This window comes from Podarcis cretensis, assembly GCF_951804945.1.
Source record: "Podarcis cretensis genome assembly, chromosome: 2".
NCBI lineage: Eukaryota > Metazoa > Chordata > Lepidosauria > Squamata > Lacertidae > Podarcis > Podarcis cretensis.
The window spans coordinates 36,529,954-36,555,748 of record NC_137171.1 but is presented as its reverse complement, the minus strand read 5'-3'; the positions used below and the strand labels follow the sequence as shown (position 1 = coordinate 36,555,748).

Sequence of the window (25,795 nt, the reverse complement as noted above, 5' to 3'; positions counted from 1 at the left end):
CAGCCACTCTGGGCAGCTTCCAGCAGAATATAAAAACATAATAAAATGCCAAACATTAAAAACTTCCTGATACAGGGCTGCCTTCAGAAGTTATGTAGTTCTTTATCTCCTTGACATCTGATGGGAGAGTGACTACCGAGAAGGCCCTATACTTGGCTCCCTGTCACCTCACTTCTCGCGGTGAGGGAACCGCCAGAAGGCCCTCGGAACTAGATTTCAAGTGGCTTGGCACTGTGCGTGGCAAGGGTGTGTGTGTGGCAGACAAAGCCTGGTAGGTTGGGCCTCAGGTCCACGCCCATCCCTAAGTTGTCCTCCTCCTCTGCTTCTTCCCCTCCCGCAGGTCAGTGCCTATGGTTTCATCACCGACAACTACAGGGCATTCTCCGACCACTACTTTGAGCAGGAGAAGAAGCCGTTGGTCTTCTATGCCAACCACGATATGCTGCTGGAAGCTGAGCTGTGGAAGAGCTTGCACCGGACTGGTATCATGAAGCTGTATCAACGGTGAAGGCAGCTTGGGTGCATGGGCATGGAAAGGGAGAGGGTAGCTTCACCTGATTTCCATCCTTCAGGTGGATCCTGGGCAGCCCTTCCTCTATTTTAGGTCAGCAGCAAAACTGAAAAACGGCAGCTTCCAAATGTGCCAAAGGAAGTCCTGCAACAGCCAGCCTGCCAGCCAGCCTGTGGAGAAATCATCTCCATGGGCAAATTGCACCGTACTAATCCATGCTAGAAGGAAGGCCCATCAAAGCTGGGAGCTGCAACGGCAGTCATGGTCCTGCTGTGACAAAGTGGCAACAGTCCCAGCTCTGCAAGTGTCTCTCACACTTCCGGTGATGTTTCCGGCCAGCATTGTGCTGCAGCTTCTGCTCAGAGGCAAGGCGTGGCTTGGTCTTCCTGGAACATTGGCCTCACCTAACAAAATGGCTGCTCTTGAAGTCGCCCCACTCTTCGCCTCTTCCTGTTAGGAGCTGCCCGGCAAAACTCGTCGTGAAATGGGGCACAAGGGCTGGAGCTCGCTTGTGTTTGCTGTGGCCTCGGTGCAGCCACAAAACTTTGCTCCGTAATGCGATGGGAGCCTGTGGCACTAAGAACAGCTCTCCTGTTCAGAAAAAAAGCCCTACACAACAAGCATTCAGCTCATGCAATGTTATTGGCCCACATTAACGGACAGTACTGTGAAATAGGAACCTACAAGGGGATTTTTTAAGAGGCAGTAATTGTTGCGGGCAAGAATGATTGGATCTTCCACCTTTCACACAAGTTCGTGTTCTTGCACTGCTCAGGCTACCGGCTACTTTCTTCATGTGGGCGCTGAGCATACACACTCCACTCGCCAGTGTCTTATTTTATGATAATCGCTCTTTTCCTCAGTGACACAGCCCAACTCCCTTTCCTAAAGCCTGCTTCCAGATTTCCTCCTCCAGTCTGGCTGTTTATTTTAAGTTCCAGGTGGATCACGCAAAAATATCTCCTCTGCTAGTTGAAGAGATGGGAAGAGCTGTCACTGGTAAATTCGTCCCACGGTCAGCACTGGACAAAAGAGCCAGGCAGCACTTTTGTGTTTACAGAAAAATCTCCACGGTGAAACACTACAGCTCTACCATCCACACTCCTGAGCACCAGCTCTGTCTCTTGGACTCCTTTCAAGTGGGCCAGGACTGGCCTAGTTAGCTGCCTCACAAGAGTTCCCCCTGGTTTTGTGTGGAAGCAGGAATAAGCAGGGAAATTATAGCATTGATATGGAGCCGTCCCTCCCCTGTGGGTAAGGTGCAAGGTTGTGTGTCTAACTCTCCGGTTAAAATAAATAAATAATGCTGTGCCAAGAAAAGTTTAATTCAGTGCATTTGGGACTGTTTCTGTAAGCTGGGTTTCTCTCAGGGTAAACTCAGGGACTGACAGCAAAGACGACTATTAAGGCAACACTACATGCAAAATGTCTAACAGAGTAAAGGTAAAGGTAAAGGTACCCCTGCCCGTACGGGCCAGTCTTGACAGACTCTGGGGTTGTGCGCCCATCTCACTTAAGAGGCCAGGGGCCAGCGCTGTCCAGAGACACTTCCAGGTCACGTGGCCAGCGAGCCAGAGCCGCACACGGAAACACCGTTTACCTTCCCGCTGGTAAGCGGTCCCTATTTATCTACTTGCACCCGGAGGTGCTTTCGAACTGCTAGGTTGGCAGGCGCTGGGACCGAGCAGCGGGAGCGCACCCCGCCGCAGGGATTCGAACCGCCGACCTTTCGATTGGCAAGCCCTAGGCGCTGAGGCTTTAACCCACAGCGCCACCTGCGTCCCTGTCTAACAGAGTAGAGACTACTTATTAACATGTTATATTTAAATATAAATACGAAGGCATGCACATACGATGACAGAGGCAAGAAGATCCTCTTAATAAAGCCACAATCCATTGATATTTCTGTGTCCATGTGGTGTAAAATTCCTTACCTGGGGTGAAGAAGTCCAAGCAGGGAAGTATTGCAATGCTGTCAATCAAGGAAAATCTGGCCGCAAAGATAACAGGTCTGACGGCAACACTGCATAACTACCAACAATCTGTCTTTTACTTTACTGCTGACCTGAATCAGTTGTTCGGGCCCTATTAAAGTGTCAAAGAAAACCTTTTTGGGGCTGCAGCTTGGCTCAGAAAATGTTGCAGGTGGTGGGAAAGTTCGGGGCATATTCTGCTCCAGTGCTCTTCCCCTTCTTTGAAGCTTAAGGAACAATATTATATTGTTAATTTGTTTTGGCATAGGGTCACATCTGCTTTTTTTTTTTTAATTGCGTAATTTGTGACTTGCTAACTTTTGCATAAATCGTACTTCTTATCAAGGAGCTTCCATTATGCTCCACCTTTGGCTTCTGAAATTCACCAGAGCCACGTTTACAGTAGCATTGGCAAGAAACACATTTTCAGAAGGAAGAAGGCCTCTCTTAGAACCATTCCCCCTAGTTTTCTACAGATAGGGAGGCTTTTATACAAGTCAAATAAATAAATGAATGAATGAATGAATGTGCAAGAGAGCATTCAAAAAGAGCACCTCCTACCTGCACTATGAAGCTGGTGGAGTCCAGGAAGTGAAGAGCAGGACAGATGATCAAAATAGGGAATGCTAAATTTCTAACCTGTAAATCAGGTGTCAGGAACCTTTTGGTCCGTCACATGGTGCTGAACCACAACTCCCATCAGGAGAGGGGTTGGGACTTGTAGTTCAGCAGCATGTGGAGAGCTATGGGTTAGCCACCCTCGCTGTAATGTAAGGTTTTGCAATGATGGGTCTCCAGCTGTTGTTGGACTGCAACTCCCATCAATCCCCAGCTAGCAGGACCAGTGGTCAGGGATGATGGGAAATGTAGTCCAAAAACAGCTGGAGACCCCAATTTTGGGAAATTGTGCTGTAAAGCATGATGCCCAGGATATTTGTTAAGGATTACTGTGTTGGTATGGCATGAGATTTCACACCAGGGCAATTCTGGGCCAAATCAGATGTTACAGATATAAAGTGGGCCAGAGGTGTTGTTCTAAACCGTTCCTCCCTAGCTGTTTTTCTCAAGGGTCTCCAAGACCATCAGTAACTACTGGTCGATGAGAACAGCAGAGGGGAATGCAGCCTCATTGTGCTTCAAATGGTGTTCCGTAGGAAATTGTCACGGCAACGTGTAACATGAAAGCAAACTTGGACCAATTTCATGATAAAGTGTGCTTAGTTCCTTGGGCCATTCGTTGATGCCATCAGAGAAGGCAGGTTTGAGGACTGGAATGAAAGCGAGAGGATGTGCAATAAATGGTAAAAAGCCAACAGTGCTTCTAAGGCAGGGGTCAGCAAACTTTTTCAGCAGGGGGCCAGTCCACTGTCCCTCAGCCCTTGTGGGGGGCCAGACTACATTTTGAAAAAGAAGAACGAATTCCTATGCTCCACAAATAACCCAGAGATGCATTTTAAATAAAAGGACACATTCTACTCATGTAAAAACATGCCAATTCCCGGACCACCCGTGGGCTGGATTTAGAAGGCGATTGGGCCTGATCCAGCCCCCGGGCCTTAGTTTGCCTACCCATGTTCTAAGATGTTCCATTAATTTCATACGCAGAGCTGCACACTCGCCTTTGGTATACATGTGTTAACAGGGAATGCTCAAATCTTGTCTCAGGGGAATGCCGACGCCCCCAGATGAATTTTTTAAGTGAAAACGGGCATTTCCTCACTTTTTCAATGCATATCCCTTCTTGTTCATGACAAGTCACATTCAGGCAACTGGCAACACACCAGCAGCACACCTCTGAGTTTTCAGACATCCACAACATTTGTGTAGGACGACCTGCTGTTCTCATGCTGACATTTGCCAGCTTGGTCTGTGGCCTTGCTTAGCGCTAAGGCAGGCCAGTGACACCAGAGGCAGCAACTGAGGGTGCAGCCCGTGCAGAAAGGGGGCACCTTGACCCTTTGACTTCCCGTTCCTCTGGCACAATGGGGTAAGATTCCCTCTCCAGCTAATTAAGCCACAATTAGCAACCAAGAAGCAAAGAAAGCGGGCTTATTGACACCAGTTAACCTTGCAGACCTCCCACTGGTGTTTGTAAGATAATTAAGTGTAAATAGCAACCAAGAGATCAGCATCGGGTCAGTTTTGTTCTGCGGGGAAAGTTACAGCGGCTAGTGACAGACGGAGGGTTGCAGGCGCACAATGGGGGGAAGGTGGAATGTAATCCGAAACATTTTCCCACTTTGTATAATTGCATAAATGTTGAATGATCTTTTCTCCTTTGTGTCTTCCTTTTGTCATGTGGGCGTGAGGTGGAGGGAAATAGCTGTAGGGGGAGAAACAGAGCAAGCAGCGCTGGTTGCGTAAAAAGCAGGACCAAGCTGGTGCAAAGAGGATTGGTGGAGATGGGAGGAGAGAACAAACTGTTTTAAACCGTGTGTTGTTTGAGGAATGAGTGGCAGCCTCTGCAGAAGAGGCGTCATGATGACATGCCACCTGTTCCATGAAATTCCATGAAAACAGATAAACACCCCAGTGCTTTTGACAGAGTATCTCAACTGTGCAGCAAATACTCTCCTCAAAGGTTTTATAGAGGCCCTCATGCACTCGTGAGAGCATAACAGCAGCTGATAAGTGACCAGAAATTTCCAGGTTCAAATCTTGCTTCTGTTATGGACACACCACTTGCCAAAGGGAAGTCACTCCCCTGCGATGCAACTGAGCTCACTTATATGCTTGTTGTAAGGATTCTAAAGATAGATGTATGTAAAATGCCCCAATACTTCACATATATGATGGGATGTGAAGTGCTGAGTAGAAGTAGCAGCAGTTATCAACAGGATCAGCAGCATAGGTAGCATAGTTTTTCTCCAAGAGGCTTGCTCCCATTTCCACTTCCTCTGTTTTATGGAATCATTAGGTGCAGCACCGCAAACTAAAACCCCAGCTAATGCTGCACATTGTGTCCCTATAGATCAGCTGGTATGTGAAGCAGGATTTCCAACATCGAGCCGATTCATTAAATTAATAAATGAAATCGGTGCCTCTGGTTAACTAAGGCAATGGTGGGTGTGGGTGTGTTTTTTAAAAAAGGTAGTAAGTTACCAATGTTCCAAAAACAAAACAAATCTTCAGAACTATTGCTTTAGTAGTCTGCAAATCTGATTAACCCCACTTATCTGGGAGTAAAAAGGCAAAGGGACCCCTGATCGTTAGGTCCAGTCGCAGACGACTCTGGGGTTGCGATGCTCATCTTGCTTTACTGGCCAAGGGAGCCGGCGTACAGCTTCTGGGTCATGTGGCCAGCATGACTAAGCCGCTTCTGGCAAACCAGAGCAGCACACGGAAACACTGTTTACCTTCCCACCAGAGTGGTACCTATTTATCTACTTGCACTTTGACGTGCTTTCAAACTGCTAGGTTGGCAGGAGCAACGTGAGCTCACCCCGTCGCGGGGATTCGAACCGCCGACCTTATGATTGGCAAGCCCTAGGCTCTGTGGTTTAGACCACAGCGCCATATCTGGGAGTAAGCCCTGTAAAATTCAATAGGACTTCTAAGTAGTTGGTTAGCCTTGCAATGTAACTTATACATTCAGTTTCCTACCTTCAACCACCTATGATTTCTTTAATAGGACTGTAGTCCTAATATGAAGTAAGACTTCAAGAGTTTACATTGGAACTAACCCAGTTAGCAAGACCCAAAGGCTGCTTGTAGAGTTGAAGGGCCTCTTGCGCAGGATGCGACGGCAAGCCCACACTTGCCACTGAAAAGGTATACACGGAGCCAAAGCCAGTTCTCAGCACCCTTTCCAGAGGCATTCACGTGCTGCTTTTAAGTATGCTTTTGCAGCATGTTTTGTATACACCAAACAAAATATAACACGCCATGCAACTCTTTTAAGGTGAAAGTTGAGAGTGGGCATGTATAAACACAGATGAAATGGAAGATCGAGAAGGAAGAAATACCTGAGGGGAAATGTCAAAAGTAACCATTAAGGAAGAGGAAAAACCCCTACCTGTGCAGACTTTGTACATAGGTGACAGGAGAGGTGACCCAGGCAAGAGACAAATCCAGGTTTTCAGCCAAAGCTGGAAATGCAAGCCAATATCACAGGGCAGTTTTGGTCAGCTGAAGTCAACAAATAAAGCTGTACCAAATTTAAGTGTTACCTTACAAAATGCAGGTGGGAACCCACCCCATCATACTGCTGCCACATCAAAGCAACTCTTCAAATGGATGCTGAAGAGTGTGGTCCAATTCCACCACAATAGGAAGTCAGAACTTTTTTCCATCAGAGAACTGATTTTTTTTTTTGGGGGGGGGGGGAGGACGTTTTGTGGAGATTTTGTAATGGGCCAGTAAGTCCCAAACTGAACCTTTGGCAGTGCTAAGAGGAGTCTCTGAATGCTTCCTTCATACTGTAGGAAACCTGACTGCACCCCAACGATCAGTGCAACCCTGTACACCCTGACTCCGAAGCAAGTCCATCTGTGTTCAACAGCGCTTACTCCCAAGAAAGTGTACACACAGGATCACAGCGCTTGGAAGCAGTTGACTGATCAAAGGCATGTTTACTGAATCTTCCGTTTCCATTTCCAAAATTGAGGTCTTTTTAAATGTAGAAATTGGCCCATCATAAGAAAGCAGTTCTAGATTGGAGGAAACAAGTAGCCTTTATTGTTACATGACTAACATTTATCTTTCATGCGAATAAGGGAAACTCCATGACTAGCACACGGCTGAAGCCCAAGTTCTTTTGCCAACTACCCTCCCTCTTTACAATCAAGGAACAGCAGCAAAGAATGATGCTGGTTATGCTTCATGGCAAAATACACCATCCCGATTTAGAGGTTTCTCTTGTTCCACGTTGAAATCCAAATAATTTCCTGACAGGTGCGTTTGACCGTTGCGTTCAGTCAAATAAAAGCAGGCTCTGACAGGAACAAACCAGCAAGATACACAATGCTTATGATAGGTTGGGCTGGGGCTGTGATAGAGCCTTGCAGGCAGAAGGTCCAGGGTTCAACCCCTTCTATCTGAATGACCTTGTTGCAGTATCTGAATGACCTTGTTGCAGTATCTGAATGACCTTGTTGCAATCTTAAATAGAGTGGTACCTTGGGTTACATACGCTTCAGGTTACAGACTCCGCTAACCCAGAAATAGTACCTCAGGTTAAGAACTTTGCTTCAGGATGAGAACAGGAATTGTGCTTCAGCGGTGCGGCAGCAGCAGGAGGCCCCATTAACTAAAGTGGTGCTTCAGGTTAAGAACAGACCTCCAGAACAAATTAAGTACTTAACCCGAGGTACCACTGTACCTATCAGTTGTATAGGGTCCTCCTGCTGCCCGTTAACAGAATCCATGCATCTGTTTGAGAAACAAATGGGGATGTATTCCAGGCTCGCACCCCGAGCAATGACCTCTTCAAATGCACCTCTGCACCCGCATAGATGATACGGGTTACACTTCTTTAGGCTACAAATATGGTAAACTGTAGGGATGCAGGTGGCGCTGTGGGTTAAAGCCTCAGCGCCTAGGACTTGCCGATCGAAAGGTTGGCGGTTCGAATCCCTGCGGCGGGGTGCGCTCCCGCTGCTCGGTCCCAGTGCCTGCCAACCTAGCAGTTCGAAAGCACCTCCGGGTGCAAGTAGATAAATAGGGACCGCTTACCAGCGGGAAGGTAAACGGCGTTTCCGTGTGCGGCTCTGGCTCGCCAGAGCAGCGATCTCACGCTGGCCACGTGACCCGGAAGTGTCTCCGGACAGCGCTGGCCCCTGGCCTCTTAAGTGAGATGGGCGCACAACCCCAGAGTCTGTCAAGACTGGCCCGTACGGGCAGGGGTACCTTTACCTTTATGGTAAACTGTGCAAAACTGGCTATGTTGACTCTTGTGCATTAAACAGTTTTATTAAAGTTATTTAGGAGGAAAGAAGGCTGCAACCTCCTGTCAAACATCTGACCACTAGGACACTGGACTACACGAGCAGTTTCAAATGATCCAGAGCTTGTCCTAGCCCTAGAGGGCTTTGGTGGAGCAGCTCCTTTTGAATCTAGGAAGCAGACTGGCATTGCCTTTATGGAGTTTTATGAAAGACTGTAAACCATCAAAAAAATGTACAGGGCAATACTGACAACTTTGAGCAGTAGATGTTCACAGATATGCTTTGTACCACATCCTGGGAAACCTTTTTTTTTAAAAAAAAAATTCCTGTTTTGTAGGATGCAGTTTTGCAAAGAATGCCTACTTCCCCAATCTGCACTATACGTTTAATGCAAGCACCATATAACTTCCAACAGTCATGGCTTCTCCCATCCTGGGGCCTGCAGTTTATGAAGGGTGCTCAGAATTGTTAGGAGACACCCTCTTTTCCCTCACAAAACAACTTTGATATTTAATATCCTACTTCCTGCTCCCCTGCAATTAGAAATCCCTATAGCTCATGCCTTAAGAATTTGAGACTCTTAATCCCAGAATCATGGGTTTGAGCCCCACATTGGGCAAGATTCCCGCATTTCAGCGGGTTTGACTAGAAGACACTTCCCTTCCAACTCCATAATTCTATTATTCCCCAAAAATGGCTCTACTTTGGACTAGCCTGCTGTCCTAGGAGGAAGGGGGTCTAGTATGGCCTTCCCACCCTAGGGTAGTGGGGGAAAAGCCTTGCCTTCTGGCAAGGTGCAAGACCAAACATTTGTTCCATCTCTCATCAGTGGTTCTTGCCTGCTTCAAACTGGAAGGAACTGATCCAGAAAGAGTTGACAGCCTGAACTTCCTTCTTTGATAAAGCAACCAGATATAGCATTCTTGACAAACTGTTGGCACTGTATGAATGTTAAACCACCAGCAGCAGATGAAGACTGTAAAATGAAAGTATAAACTCTAGGAAGTGTTAACTGTTCCGCATAACCTCCTGCTATCAAAAGCAGGGGCAAATGGGTGGCTTGAGTCCGGCAAACAAATTTTGCTCACATGTAACAGGGAGTATCACTTTTCTGACCGCTCTTTGTGCCCAAATCTGCGAGTGATTTAGGGTTCAAAACAGTGGTCTTTTGTGTTCCTAGGAGAGTCTATCAATGTTCTTCTATTCATTACTGTAATAAGTGGATAAAGTTCCCTTAAGCTCACTTGTCTGCCCTTATTCATCTTCCCCAGCATTGTGCTGCCACAGGGGAGTGTGGGGTATTTTCTTGGGAACACTTTGGCTAAGGGCCTGACCCAAACAGTGGGGATAGTGCAGAAGTGCCCCAGAGCCCTCTGCAATGCACAGGTTTTGATGTGGATTCCCTCTGGCGAGGAAGCCTGAAGACCACTTGCCATGTAACAGTTCTGATGCCTACCTTGCTATCAGTGTTAAGTTATTAAGGTTGAATTCCTATGCATGCATACCTGGAAGCAAACACTATTGAAAATAGAAGGACTTACTTTTGAGTAAACATGAAAATCTTGCTTTAGAGGTGAAAGAACTTTAGGGCTGAAAAACAAACACTACCTTTCCCACAATCATCACACACCAGGAGGGAATTTTTTTTTTGTTGGGGGAAAGATTTTATTATTCTTATTCTTATTTTACTTCTCTTTTTCCAAGGATGTGGAAAAAGTGCATGGTTATCCCTCCCCCGTTTTATCCTCACAACATCCCTGTGAGGTAGGTTAACTTGAGAGGCAGTGACTGGCCCAAGGTCACTTGGTGAGCTTCATGGACTAGTCCAAACCTCTAACTGCTCAGCTACGCTGGATACGCGACTTTAGAATCCATGGCTTCCTCCTTTAAGGTTCACTACCAAGGCAGACTGCACTTTTCCACCACTGCTGATCAAGTTTGCTTTCTTGTTCAATGCAGGAAAACCCCTTCTGGGTGGCTTGGCACTTCCAGGCCCTTCTGCTTAAAAGCCAGCACCTGTAAAATGTATAAAACGATGGCAGAGGAGACAAATCAAAAAATGATGGCTCTGAAAGAATAAGGCTGGTAAAAGAGAATGAAGCCAGAATAGCTGTGTTGGAACCACTTGATCTCATGAGCTCCACAGCAGCTTGCACAGAGGTCCATAGGCAGCAGGGCAGAAAGGATTCACCCCATATCTCTGTGGCTGGGTTCCTTCCTTCATGGGCAGCAATGAAGGCCTTTGGCATTATGTTCAGAGCTAACAAAAAGGCAGCCTTCTTCAACACGTGGTGTACAGTGGTACCTTGGGTTACAGTCGCTTCAGGTTACAGACTCTGCTAACCCAGAAATAGTACCTCGGGTTAAGAGCTTTGCTTCAGGATGAGAACAGAAATCGCACGGCAGCGGCAGGAGGCCCCATTAGCTAAACTGGTACCTCAGGTTAAGAACAGTTTCAGGTTAAGAACGTACCTCCAGAACGAATTAAGTTCTTAACCCGAGGTACCACTCTACTACACTCTCTCTCAATGCAGACTAACACGCTAGTTTGATTTAGAGACGTTCAAGGAAACTAGGACTAGCAGCAGTTGTTTGCCAGGAAAACTAATTCATACGTGAACAGCCAGCAAAGCAATATCTTGTAGAGGACAGAGGAAGGCTACCCACATCTGGCATGAGCCTCCTGAAGCATCTCACTGGCTGCTGGTAGACTAGATGGGCCCTCGGTTCTGATCTAGCAAGGTTGCTTCTTATGTTTGTACCCCAGTCCAACCTCTGCTGCTACTGCAGGTGTTTATGTTGCTGCAGCCACACTGTTCTGCCTCTTCATTTGGGGGAAAGAGAAAACAGGTGGAGCAGCCAGCACCATCCTTATGGACTGCAACCAAGTGCTTTGCTCCTAGTAAAATCCGAGTGGTGGACCAAAGCAAAGCATCCCCACTGAAAACTGCTTAACACAACAGGCCGTTTAATTTCTACAACAAGCTACTTGAGTACAGTGTGTTACTAGCAGCACTTGGTCAAACACTACATGATTTCAGGCTGAAAAGGAAACCAGAAAGGCCCCCCAGGTAGGGGGACAGGGGACCTGCCAGAGATCAAGGACTGCTGCAAAGAAAGCTAATGGTATTTTCAGAGACCAACATAAAAGTCTAGCAGTGAAATCTGAATGGGCAACACAGCCAAGGACCAAGAGCTGCAAAAAACGTTAGCTATGAAATGGAGTCCTTCAACCAGTTATTTTCGTTCATGAATACAGAAATAGTCCAGCTTGCTTACCCATAATAAAAAAAGAACTCCTCCGTTCTTGAAATGCATTCTTCTTACAGCTGCACCTGTAGCAAAATAAAGGTTCTTCATTTTTACCTTGCCCTTCAGGTTTTTTGTGCTCAATGTGAAAGAACACCAAAACCCAGAAGTTTCTCAACATAGGCAGTAAAACCATAAAAAGATCACTAAACATTAACAGCAAAAGCAGAGCTAAATGGCCTCAAGGAATGTGTTGCTTTTTTTTTTAATAATAAAAAAACCTGTTTCATCCTCAAACTATTTGCTTGTTATTTCCCTCAAACTATGTTTACGACATATAGCAGTGGTGTCCAAACTTTTTCAAAGAGGGCCAGATTTGATGAATTGAACGGCCGTGGGGGCTGAACAAAGTTGTTGAGTGTTTTACCCTACGAAATAAACTGCCACAGGGGCTGGATTAAACTGACCGGTGGGCCGGATTAGGCCCCCGAGATGGACTTTGGACATACCTGTCATATAGAAATGCTTTGGCATCCATGTTGCCCACAGACATTCATCTGTCACTCTTTGACAGATGTTTTGTCACCCTCTCTGTGCTATCATGTGTGTGACATGCTATTGCTTTGATGCTGTAAAGAGCGATCCAAAACTCCCTTACTAACTTGACACCAGCACTTCTTGCGCCTTACAAAAGTCTGACTCCACTTGTGTGGTGCATGTGGTCTATAAAGAGTTAACAGTTTTAGTCTTTATATCCCTCAACCGATTACACCCTCTAGTATAAACAGCCCTGAGACTATGCCAATAATGTGACATTTAAGACACCTACACATGGCACAACAAGAGCGATTATGTTCAGGGCATCACTGCAAGGCGTTTGCATCAGGCGTGGCATTTGCTTTAACAAAACTGTCGCTCTTCCCTCTGCAAAGATGTGCATACAGAGTCTTCTACTCGGCCGCCTACTGCTGGGTGAGAGTCCTAACAGAAAGCTTGGCTGTTCTGCTTTGTATTCCTGGGCTGATGGGCTTTTATTATTCCCCAGGCAAATGGTCACTACTCCCTTTTCACATGAGCGGCGGGGGGGGGGGGGGGTGTAAGAGAGAAAAGAAACAACAGCAATCATATCCCAAGAGGGAATTTTTTGAGAAGCAAAAAAAGCAGGAACACACTGCTTACCAGGGCATTTGCAGTTAATGGAGAGGCAACTTGCAGGCAAAGTTCAAAGGCAAAACAAGAGATCCCTCTACTTCTGTCCTATAATATCATGGCGGAAGGGACTGTATGATTCCAAGGAAGCTTCACCCTCTTTGCAGGAAAAGACATCACTGCATGATGGAAAAACTGGTCTATGTTCTCCCCATCATTTTTTTGCCTCTTAGCTGTAACTGTAAAAGACCAGAGGGAATTAGGTGATCAACAAGGCCTCTTCTCCAATGAGAAAGTAACAACCGCTTGCTATATGCATAACTGTGGAAAGAGCGCTCTGTACTTAAGTGTTGTGCCCATCCACCAATGCCACCCCTACTACCCTCCCCCAGCCATAGAGGACGCAAACTATGTTCAGGACACCCTGACAGCTTATCAGAAGTTTCACAGGGAGAGGTTCAGTGATGGTGGAACGCCTACGCAGGAAAACAATTTGCTCATCATCATTACCGGCCTGTGCAGCCATAGGGGAATGTTGGGTGTTCGAGGGTGTTTGTGCATGTGGTTTGTTCAGGGTGGCACAGAGGCCCAACAGTTAGAGCAGCACCCCATGTGAAGAGTTTATTCTCCAGAACCCCCCACAATGCTCAAGAGTTTTATGGCAGACAAGCAGATGCAGAAAAGGCCTCTGTGACCCTGAAGATACGACACTGTAAAGCCAATCAACTTAGTTCTCAAACTTAAGAAATTTCTTGTGCTGCTGAGCCAAGGCCTCTCCTTCCAGTCAATAAAAGTGGCAGTAGAAAAATGGCATTTTCTTTTTGCTCCAATGATTTTAGTGCTGCATGGAGGCGAGGCAGCTCCTCCATCTATGTCAAAATACTGGCACAAGGAACAGTCAGTTTTGTCTATCCTGTTCCCAGAAAAGCATACATTAACTCTTTGCCTCTGATACCAGCTTCAGATATATGAATCTCTAGCAGATTCAAGGAACTTTAAAAGTAGACGAAATATTGTTCTCCCTTCGACTGGCATCTCTAGAGTACCCTGTAGCTTCTGTAATAGCCTCCAGAAGGGAATTGGTGTTGCTAAAGGCCTGCTTTCAGAAACCCTTCCATCTCAAATCAATGCCAGAGAAAGAAACTACGGGAAAATGTAGCTCAACAGCTGAATTTTGAATCACGATGCGGCAGGAAGGATACAGCGGTCACACCTATCTCAAAAGAAATCACTCCTGCTGAAGACAACTGTGAGATGGCAAAGCGGGCAAGCCTCAGTGGGTATTTATTTTCCCTCATAGCTGAGTTTTCAGACAGGGATAACATCACATCACAGGCTTTTAGGAGGAGTGTGACAGACGAAAAAGCCAACATCAGGACTGATCCAAAAAAGCTGTAAGTTCTTCAACTGTTTTTCTGTGGTGGCTAAAATATATTCAATCTTTCCTCCAAGGCTACATACCGTATTTTTTGCACCACAACACTCACTTTTTTCCTCCTAGAAAGTAAGGGGAAATGTCTGTGCGTGTTATGGAGCGAATGCCTACAGATGGCGGGGGATCTGCTGCAGTCGTGAGCAGAGGATCCATGGTTCCCCTTCCTTCCCTCCTCCGTGGCTCGCTTTTCAAACAGCAAAGCGGGAGAAGAGCCGCTGAGTGGGGAGGAGAGAGGGACAGGGAGCCTGCTTGCTTCAAAGGAGCAAAGCGGGAAAGGAGAGGAGCCTTCTCCTCTTATACCCCTCTTCTGCATTATTAGCATCCTTCTCTACGCATGTTCCTTCTCTCCTTATACCCCTCTTCTGCATTATTAGCAGCATCCTTTCTCCACACACCCCACACGTGCTCCTTGTCCCTTGAGTGCTCTTCCTTCCCTCCCCACCTAAAACGTGGTTACAAAGCACGGATCCACATGGATCCTCAGGATTTTTGCATTGGGCTGCCCCAAACTCACCGTCAGATCACATGTTTGTGGCCACAGCATGAACCACAAAAATCATACATCCACTGTTTCGTTTAGAATATTTTTTTTCTTGTTTTCCTCCTCTAAAAGTTATGTGCGTGTTATGGTCGGGTGCATGTTATAGAGCGAAAAATACGGGTACGTGGCCTTTTTCTCATAACAACCCTGTGAGGTGGGAAAGAGACCAGCCCAAGGTAACCCAGACAGTTTCGTGCCAAAGGTGAGGACCTGAACCTCGGTCTCCCCAGTTCTAGTTTGGCAACTTGCCTATTACACCACACCAGCTCTGAAATATGTAAAGTTTAGGGTGTGATGACTTTTCACTTGGTTTCTCAGCAACCACCTGTTGAGATCATGAAATTGCATCTTCTGCCTCCATTTAAGAGTTCAGGATTTTTCCATATTCTCCAAAGAATTAAAAAGGATCTTAAAGTGCAAACGTTTCTTTGGTGTTGGCTGATGGATGGATTTCGCCCCCTCGAAGAGGATGTGATTGCTTTGTTTCAAAGAGATACTTTCCAGACTCTCAGAGTTTTCTTCTTGCCCGGTAGCATGGAGGATCCTCCATTTATGTGGCTGCCTGACACAACCAATTATACACCAGGCCAGCACCCTCAAGTGCACCTTCCCTATTCTTTGCTTGGGTCACATTATTATCTGAATATGGAACAGTGTTTAAAATATGGAGGCCGCTGGCTTAATGTTGAGGCATTAAATCAGGGTAACCTTTAAGCCCTTGCCATTTCTATCAAACAAGCAAGTCCTGCCCAGGATTTTTCAGTCATGTGACGCTGTGGACAGAATGGTGGACTTTGACTAGCAACACCCAAGTATTATTTCCAACCACTTGCATTGCTTAAAATGTCACAAATAGGCATTTACACTTGATTTAGAGGCCAAAACCTAAACCCCATCCAGTCATAACTTATCAGGCTTCACTGAAATGAGGGAGTCTGGACCTTGGCAACTCACATTCCACTGACATGAAGGGAATTTGTCAGAAGCCAAACAAATGAATAAGCATTACCCTGAGCTCCTTACCCTGAGCAGCTGTTTCCAAACTGACTTCTGAGTCCAGAGGCAAATGGTCTGCATCCTGTGGAGCCAAACATATCAATTTTATTTCTTCATTTTTCTTTTAAAACTTGCATACTGCTTTCAGACAATTTTCTTGAATAACAACTGAATCACAATCCCCATGACAATTTATTATTCAAAAGGAACAAGAGTCCAGTTTGGAGGGAAAGGGCTTCATCTTGTTACTAGATAAAAAATATGATCTTGTCTTTGAGAGTTCATCTGTTTTGTGCAAAATGAGGGCAATGTGGAATTAAATCAAGACCCAAATTTAATTCTACTGAATTCAGCAGCCTCATTTAAGTCCTGGGATAAACAAGACATGCAAACAAGCCATGGCAAGTCTTCGGCTTGCACACTTCTCCCTCCCTCTTCCTTTTGCTGCTGAAAAGAGATCAGATGCATCTACTTTTAAACTAACCACAGTTCCCGTTATGTTGGGAAGGTGTGCCACAAAAGAATGGGGATGCGAGGGGAAGTGTGCAAACCCACAGCTCATCTTCACACGGGATAGCAGCAAGTCGTAGATTACTGCTGTGTCTGAATCAGGCCTAAAGCTTGTCTTCCAAAACATATTTGAGGAGTAGTACTTTGACAGTTAATCCACCATCTGCTTTCCCCAACTGGATTCATCACTGACACGTCTGTCCAGCTCCAGATGAAAGTAGACGTGACTTTAAGCACATTTCTGCATCATGCGCTTGCAACTGTCAACATCTTTGTTTACAAAAACAACTGCAGGGCCATGGATGGTTAATGCTTTCCTCCGATGTCATTTTCCAAGTGAAAATTCCCCCAACCAACTCCCCCCCACTCAAAACCACCCTATACACAAAGCTATTATGTCACAATTTTAAAAAAATATTTAAAGTTGGGAAAACAGTGCAAGGTGGAAAAGGTTAAACCTCTTTCCCAATCCTCATCTGGATTCCTCTGCAGCCCCTGGCTGCTTTGTCAACAAAAATTTGTAGGCTGTCAGAAAAAACCCCTGAATTTTTAAAAAAGTGCTCTAAGTCACATTTAGCTTGACCCTCACTCTTCCCCAGGAATGACCCTAGATGATAATCTGCTAGCTGCAGCATACCAAACTGTTGCCATTGTGTTCAACTGCACGTGAAGAGCAGCATCAAATTTCCACTATATTAGCGAATTCATCTTTACTTGCTTCAGAGCATTCAAACAATGTGGTCCAGCAGACAAAGCACACCTTCTTTTACAGGGGGGGGGGGGGAGAGAAATCCCTTACATTTTTGTGTGTGTGCATACTTAACACTCTGCAAGAAACATCCAGCCCAGATGGTATTTTACATGTCCTAGGGGTGCTTGTTGGAATCCCAACTTTGCACAACAAATGTCATGGAGATGAAGGACAACTATTTCAACATGAAGTTATCTTATACTGAATCAGATCATCAGTACATCTAGCCCAACATTGTTTACTCAGACTGGTGTCGGGCAGATTTTAGGGACGTGCTGAATTTCTGAATGAACGCTATTGGCCACAGGAACATACTGAATTTCTGAATGACTACCAGAATGCATTAAGTCGAGAGGGATGTGTTGCCTATGTAGTGATTTTCAGGGGCCAAAATGACCAAGCAAAAAACTATTGCCCTTCCAAATAGCCACAGCAAGGTGTTGGGCAAAGGTTGTATGCAGCCCAATCACCTCCAGTCATTTCTACCCTCACCTGCAATCAAGAGAGTTGCAAAATGGTGATAGGTGTGTCAAAGTCTCCCGCTCACCCCTATAAACACTTGACAATGCACTTGGTATTTTATGCAACCAAGGGTAGAAGGAGAGATTTAACAAGATACATCCTATGCCAGTGACCATTTGGAAGGGCAATCTTTTGACATTTAAAGATGGTCACCCACCCACCCTAAAATAATAAAAAAATTGTGTAAAAAAACTAATCACATTTGATTAATTCATTCCAATTGCCATTCGGAAATTCACTATAACCCTATAGGAATCTGGGCATTCTAGTAGCCTCCCTCATTTTAGCACATTGCAAGACTTTATTATTTCATTATTTATTAAACAAGCTCCTTTTAAGTGGCTTGAACTTGGGATGTTCTGTGCGCAAAAGTACTAATTTGGATTCCGCAATAGCAACTGTGTACACACCCTTCTGAGGAAGTCACATGCAGGAGTAGACAGAACTCAGACTAAGTCTCATATCGGATCAGTCAGGCTCATGGGATTTTATACCTGCAACCATAAAGAAATGAATCAAGCAACCAACAAGTCTGCAGGCACACGCTTACCATTGTGCATATGAATCAGATAACCACACCATGCCTAACACTGGCTTCGTTTCTTTTCAAGGGAAGAGGTCTCAGGTGTTTACATCTCAACACAAAGAAACTTTGCGTCTTCTTGACCAGTTTGATTGAAAAGTCACACGCAGCCTGAGAACGGGAGAAATGCAAGGTTAGGGACAGCTGTACAATTCAGCTATTCTGCAGATTGCAGATTTCCCGAAAGCTGAGCTTCAGAATCGACAACTCCACAATGAGAAAGATTTCCTTTTCAGACAGGGATAACTTTATATCATCACAAGCTCAGCTCTAGACAACTCTGGCAAAATGCACATGGTAAAAGCAACTTCATTTCTCTTCCTAGTGGCGACATCTAGCGGACAGCACACAAAACTTACCGGTACTTGGGGTGGGCATTTCCCCCCTTAACTTCAAGGGGAGGTAGGTATCCAGTGCTGGCCAAATACAGAGTAGACCCAGAGAAAATAAAACACATGACTAAGTTGGCTCCATTAATTTCAGTGTGTCTACTCTGTATCAGACCAGTATCTATATCTATACCCAATGGATCACTGCCTCTGCAGGCGAGGGCCTCCTGCAGATCCCATCTTATCAGGAGATCTGCTGGCATGGACATTTAGTGTGGTGGCACCTTCTCTTTGAAATTTTCTTCACTTGAATATTAGACAGGTGGTTTTTTCAGCACCTACTGGCTGCATCTGTTTTGTCTCCCCTGAGCTCCTTTAGAAGGGAGGGCAGAATATTAATCTTGCAAATAAATCTTACAATAATTTGTTGGGGACCACATGCTGGCAATCAAAAACAAGCAAGCTGGAGTCAAGAGTTGGCCATCCCCTTCTCTCTTCGCACCCTCTTTTCTACTCTCCTTGCCAACCACATGAAATTAGGGCCAGGATGGGCAGGAATGTAGACAAGGGGCTCCACACCCTTCACAGAAAATACCTGAGGGCAGGGAGTGAAGAGGAACTTATAGGATCTGTAACTTCTTGGTACTGTACTTAAAAGAATCCTCGACCAACCTTACCTATACAAAAAGACCTTATGTATATTTCACGCAGGAATGCAAACAAATCCATGGTTAGTTTTTGCAATTCCCTGCTCTCTCCCCTCAACTTTCTGCAACCAGTACAATATGCACCACAAAATACACACCCCTTTAAATCAACCAACTTGCTCCAATTGGGACCAGAGGCTCGTAAAGCACAGGCCCGAGTGGCTCCATACTCGCTCTCCTCTCGTGTTCTTCTCCTGCAAAAAAATAAAGGATGCGATTCAAAACGTTTAAGGCCGTGCAACTCATCAATACACTCGTCTTTCTCAGCCTACAGTGGGGAGGCTCGCTTTACTGGCCTGCTACGCACCAACAGCCCGTGTAGAGTCGGGGGGGGCGGGGAGGCAGTTACAATCGCAAAAAAGCTAAGACAGAAAGGAGCCAACCAATAAATAAATGTTCCTGGCTGTGCACAAGCGCCTCCGGGACACATATCACAAGCTCACTTCTGCTTAGGAGCGGCAGCCGTAGAGGATTGCAAGGGATCCTACGGGAAGAGTCCGCGCTACTCACCATCACTGCACCTCTGAAGCCGGTAGCGAGGAAAGAGAAAGCAGAAGCGCCTGCGCAAACTTTGACCGAGGTTTCCCGCGGGCGGGGGAAGAGCTCCTCTCGCGAGACCGAAAGCTCTTTCGGGAAATGTAGTTTTTTATAACTTAAATCCTCCGCTTCAGTACAGATGCAAATACTGTAGTCTCGAATGCTTTTCACTGAACTGTAGTTTAAATAATGCAGCCTGCAGAAAAACAGCCTCACTGTCGTTTCAGAACTTACCACCTCCTTTGGTAAGCACTAAAAGAGCAAGACCTGTTATAAGAAGATCATTGAGGCTTACTTACGAGTAAGAGCATTTATGATCCTGCCCAAGCAAATGCCGCGGTGCAACTGACAGGAACAGCGTGTGTGATTCATCAGCAAAAACTAAATATTCATAATTGTACAATTACTGTTTTGTACAATTATTATTTTGTATAATTGTTATTTTGCGTAAGCACAGACGTCCTTACTACACAAAACAACGAATTATGCTTATTCAGAGTGAGTCGCAGTGATTGCAATGTGGACTTAAATGCAATCTTTGAATATTTACTCAAAAGTAAACACTTCTGAGTGTGGAGGGGGCACATTCTCCAGTGAAGGGGCACGAGGTTCTTCAGTTTGGGCAGGGTAGCCTTTGTTTCATTTTCAAGTTGATGGAAAGGAACATTCACAAATATAAAAAGCATCCTACTTGATCAGACTCAAGACCCTTCAAGTCCGGCATCCTTCTAGTTCTCAAAGACGCCAGTCAGATGCCGGTGGGAAACTCACAAGCACAAGAGCATTCTCCCCTCCTGTCGTTTCCAGAAACCGGTATTCAGAGACCAGCACTCTACCCATTAATTCACACTGCCTAGTTGTACCATTTTGCATTTCTTAAGCTCAGGGATGGAATATGTGTGGCCTGCCAGCTCCCAGCAGCCCTAGCCTGTGGGGCCAATGACCAGGGATGATGAGAGCTGGAAACCAACAGCATATGGGTAGTCACAGATATTCCACTTGCCTTGCTTGCTTTAGCTCCTGCACTGTGAACTCATTACGTAACACAGAATTTAATGGCTGGAGCACACTGCATTTGCCACAAGGGTGTTGGTTAAAGCAGACACTTGGGCAGCACTGGGTGTTCCTCATCCTAGCTAGAACATGTATTACTTATCCTATGGCTTGATATTACTATGATACCTCAGGTTAAGTACTTAATCCGTTCCGGAGGTCCGTTCTTAAACTGAAACTGTTCTTAACCTGAAGCACCACTTTAGCTAATGGGGCCTCCTGCTGCCGCCTCGGAGCACAATTTCTGTTCTCATCCTGAAGCAAAGTTCTTAACCTGAAGCACTATTTCTGGGTTAGCGGAGTCTGTAACCTGAAGCGTATGTAACCTGAAGCGTATGTAACCTGAGGTACCACTGTATTATTATTGCTGTACATGCCTTTAACTTTCCTGCAGCGGTGGAATTGGGATGTAGAGCTTCATAATGATTGGAGATCCAAGAGAAATAATATATTGCATCCAGGACAGGAATCCCTTGCCATAGGTAGGCTGTTCCCCACTCTCCCAGCAGCATCCCCATGGGGATAGTGAGGTGTGAGTTGGCCCCATCTAAAGGTAGGTAGAGATATGGTAAGTGACTTGGTAAGTAAGGCAGAGATGGCAGTGGAAGGTGAAGCTATTTGAGGCATCCAGTTAAGAAGACCACTGGCAGCATTAAATGATGAACCAGCAAGCGAATCAGGCCCTTCAGGATATACAGTGCATCCATTTGGAAATGCACTTTTCCCTGATTCTGGAATATTTTGTCCAAATTCTGCTGTTTGAAGCTTGAGCACACTTTTCCACTAGGGGGTGCTCCAGCCACACACAAAATTTTAGCAGCAGCCCTTGGCTAACATTTCAAGGGGAAATGAAATGAACAGTCTTACTACATCCCTGCTGAAGGACATCACAAGCAAATAAAATCTAGATTGAGCTTTTTTAAAAAATAAAAATAAAAAAGTCACTTGTAAGCAGGACTCTTTACCAACTCATCCATATCTGACCAAACAAGAGAAAGGTATAAACTTGGCTATTCTACATTACCTCGGGTTAAGTACTTAATTTGTACCTCGGGTTAAGTACTTAATTTGTTCCGGAGGTCTGTACTTAACCTGAAACTGTTCTTAACCTGAAGCACCACTTTAGCTAATGGGGCCTCCTGTTGCCGCCGTGCCGCCGGAGCACGATTTCTGTTCTTATCCTGAAGCAAAGTTCTTAACCTGAAGCACTATTTCTGGGTTAGCAGAGTCTGTAACCTGAAGCGTACGTAACCCAAGGTACCACTGCATATGGAAATGGATTTTGCATAGCATACCCTCAAAATGTAGCAACGCTGAAGGAAAATTGGTACACAGTTACATTTTAATGGTACTTTTTTGCCTTATGCCTTGTGAAAAGGAATCTTTCTCAGCTCCACCTGGAGATGCCAGGGATTGAACCTCCGACCTTCTGCATCTCAAGCAGGTGGTCTGCCGCTGATCTACAAACTTTCAACTTGGGGGCTGATGGATTTTTCCCTACAAGGTCATGTGCTTGCAGCCCAGACCCACCACATTCATTCTGGACACTGATAAAATATGCCCCCCATCTCATACTTGCACCTTGATGCTATATTTATTATTAGTAGTAGCAGTAGCAGTAATATTTCTTATATCCTGCCCATTTGACTAGGTTGCCCCAGCCACTCTGGGCAGTGTCCTACAGAAATGCAGAGGGAAAGAAAAGGTGGGGGGGGCATTAAGCATTAAAAGCTTCCTGAAACAGAGCTGCCTTCAGATGTCTATGAAAAGTTATATGGTTGTTTAACTCTTTGACCTCTGCTGGGAGGGCATTCCATAGAGTGGGTGTGACTACAGAGAAAGCCCTTTGCCTGGTTCCCTGTAATTTCACTTCTTGCAGTGAGAACCATCAGAAGGCCCTTGGAGCTGGACCTCAGTGTCTGGGCTGGACGATGGGGGTGGAGATGCTACAGTCCAGACATTTCCTTGGTTCTCTTTACAGTGGTACCTCAGGTTAAGAACTTAATTCGTTCTGGAGGTCCATTCTTAACCTGAAACTGTTCTTAACCTGAGGTACCACCTTAGCTAATAGGGCCTCCCGCTGCCACTCCGCTGCCACCACATGATTTCTGTTCTCATCCTGAAGCAAAGTTCTTAACCTGAGGTACTATTTCTGGGTTAGCAGAGTCTGTAACCTGAAGCGTTTGTAACCTGAAGTGTCTGTAACCCGAGGTACCACTGTATTATTGTAAAAATTGATTCTCACTTAATACAGTGGTACCTCAGGTTACATACGCTTCAGATTGCATATGCTTCATGTTACAGACTCTGCTAACCCATAAATATTACCTCGGGTTAAGAACTTTGCTTCAGGATGAGAACAGAAATCGTGCTCCAGTGGTGCGGCAGCAGCAGGAGGCCCCATTAGCTAAAGTGGTGCTTCAGGTTAAGAACAGTTTCAGGTTAAGAACATACCTCCAGAATGAATTAAGTTCTTCACCCGAGGTACTACTGTATTCTGAAAGTTGAGGGGGTGTCATTCTGCAACTTGTCTGAGTACACCATTTTATCCAGTGCTTAAGAGATTGATGGGTCAAGTAAGTCTGCAGAGAAATCATTCGGTTGGGTGGGCTAACCCTGCCCTCTCATCCAAGGTGTGGATGGAGACAGATGACAAGTTTTTGCAAGACTCTTAAAGATGTTGTGTTAGAGGCATGTTCCTTCTTCCCCTCTCATCCCTAAATCTCACCAGTTCTCCCTGTTCCCTGCACCTAGCACAACAATTTCTCCCCTCCCCTTAACCTCCATCTTCCTCCCTCTCCCAGCCCACAGCCTTGTTGGTTCCCTGCCCCCACCCTGACACATCCTTTAACCTTGCAATGCCTGTGTGTGTGTAAAATGTGTCTTCATGGGACTGGGTGTGTGATTGTGCACGTGTATTTGTGTGTTTCCCTGGCAGACTAGAAATCCATTAAATAATAACAAAACAACTACAGCTGCATCTAACACAGACGCAGCTTTGGATTTGGACCAAAAGACGATCAGGAGGATGTGTAAACACCTGACAAACAAATCAGGATGATTGCAGGATGGCTGCTCAATGTCATATAACCTCCCCACAAACAAACCAGCATGAATGCTCAATAAAGGCTTGATATAATCTAAGCTCTGCATAAGCTTTGGGCAAGCAAATCAGAACGATTGCTCAATAAACAGGTCATCTGGAGGGGTGCTTATGTTTAAAACTGAAGCAAGGGTGGAAGATAACAATGTTTTGACATACAAATATTTATTCTGCTCATCATCACTTGACAGGCAGCCATTACTTTTAACAAGCAACCAAAGTCGCCTCATATCAGCCTTGAGGATGTTCCTTAAGCCTGAGAAAACACAGAAACAATTTTAGTGCCACAGAGCCCAAGATAATACTCATGGTTAGGGCTTGAATCGGCTTTTTCTCAAATAGGTCTGTGAATGTGAATGTTACACCTACAATGGCATATTTGATTCCTCTTTCATGTTCAGTACCTGTACCAGTGGTACCAGAAGCAAAATATTGCATTGTGGAGTATTCTGGATGCCTGCCAGCCACACCCTTTTCTCTGGAAACGCCATTCCATTTCCTTTCCCCTAGTTTTTGCCTCTGCCCATCAGTTAGTCAACTGAAGAAGAAAATAGGCTCAATATCACCTACAGTAGCAATGGCTCTCTAGGGTTTTGGACAGGGAATCTTTCATAGCCCTATCTGGAGATGCTGGGGATTGAATTTGGGCTGGGTGGCGCTGTGGGTTAAACCACAGAGCCTAGGACTTGCCGATCAGAAGGTTGGTGGTTCGAATCCCCACGACGGGGTGAGCTCCTGTTGCTCGGTCCCTGCTCCTGCCAACCTAGCAGTTCAAAAGCACATCAAAGTGCAAGTAGATCAATAGGTACCACTCCGGCGGGAAGGTAAACGGCGTTTCCGTGCGTTGCTCTGGTTCGCCAGAAGTGGCTTAGTCATGCTGGCCACATGACCCAGAAGCTGTATGCCGGCTCCCTCGGCCAGTAAAGCGAGATGAGTGCTGCAACCCCAGAGTCGGCCACGACTGGACCTAATGGTCAGGGGTCCCCTTTACTAAAGGAGAAGCCGACAGAACCGTATCATGCTTGCTCCTTCACAGAGTGCTGCCTCTTGCAGTTTATTTATTTTTTTTAAAGGAGAAGGCTTACTTGGAGCCTTGGGATTGCATTGCAGCATTTCAGGACAGCCTTCCTGCAGCGATCATCTCTTTCAACATATGGCCAAAGTGGGTAAATGGGTTGTGAAGAGCTCAGTGCCTCCACCATGACAGCTCCTTCAGGCAGCAGTCCAGAGGGAGAATGGATTTCAGGGTCAGGAGAAACCAAACTACTGGAGCATAGTGGCTGGGTAGCCTGGAGGTTTCTAAATGGATACATTTGCTCTCAGACAGCAGGGGCATCTCTTCTTGATCTGAGGTGTCTAGCTGGAGCAGAGTGGTTCAGGTGCTTGGCCTGTAGAAAGAAGACAAAGGAAGAAGCATGCTAAGCAATGCGGCCACCCTCATCCCCCATTTCAAAGCCTTTTTCTCTGAAAACCATGCATCCATTCTTCATGCAGTCTGTTTTTCCTTTTTTCTGTGCCTTTTTTATTTTTACAAACAGATATTTGCACATACTCTTATGGACTTCAAGATTTGGGATTCTGGAGAGAGAGGCCACATCAAGTCTTTAAGGAGAAGCTTATCCATTTAGGTCACTTCCAGACAACCTGCTTGTTGAGCATTCATCTCAATTTGTTTGCCACGAGGATAGACAACTTTACTTCAAGAAATTGTTATCCCACACTCTCCAAGACATTTCCCCATCAGAAAAAAGCCTGATTTGGGCAGGGGGAAGAAAGCAAGTTTGTTGCACAAGAGCTCCCAATGCACTTTAGCTGTGCAACCTGAATTTCCCAATATATGATTGAATCCCACCAGAAAATAATGACAGTCTGGAAGCACCCTTAGGTTATTTCCTCAGGGAATCTTGGGAATTACAACTCCATCAGATAACTGAGTAGAGACTTGTTTGAGATTCCTGAGT

At 45.6% G+C, this 25,795-nt stretch overlaps 1 protein-coding gene and 1 long non-coding RNA gene across 3 annotated transcripts in view; one reads left to right on the top strand and one right to left on the bottom strand.

Moving 5' to 3' along the window:
• ST6GALNAC2 (ST6 N-acetylgalactosaminide alpha-2,6-sialyltransferase 2) overlaps positions 1-2,413 on the top strand; it is a 35,816-nt gene extending 33,403 nt beyond the window's left edge. The window contains exons 10-11 of the mRNA XM_079966152.1: positions 341-1,954; positions 2,313-2,413. Of these exons, the coding sequence (XP_079822278.1) occupies positions 341-508 (168 nt within the window). The 3' untranslated portion in view covers positions 509-1,954; positions 2,313-2,413. The remainder of the gene's footprint in view (positions 1-340; positions 1,955-2,312) is intronic.
• Positions 2,414-10,009: 7,596 nt separating this feature from the next.
• Positions 10,010-19,777, bottom strand: LOC307209775. Of its 2 annotated transcripts, XR_013835768.1 has the most exons (8): positions 19,652-19,777; positions 19,240-19,335; positions 18,073-18,216; positions 15,767-15,821; positions 12,798-13,006; positions 12,128-12,247; positions 11,649-11,704; positions 10,010-10,385 (listed from the first exon to the last, which is right to left on the bottom strand). It is a non-coding gene; the product is annotated as an uncharacterized lncRNA (long non-coding RNA). The 2 variants fall into 2 exon arrangements; XR_013835769.1 differs by lacking the exon at positions 12,128-12,247 and having other exon boundaries at positions 19,652-19,775.
• Positions 19,778-25,795: the final 6,018 nt, after the last annotated feature.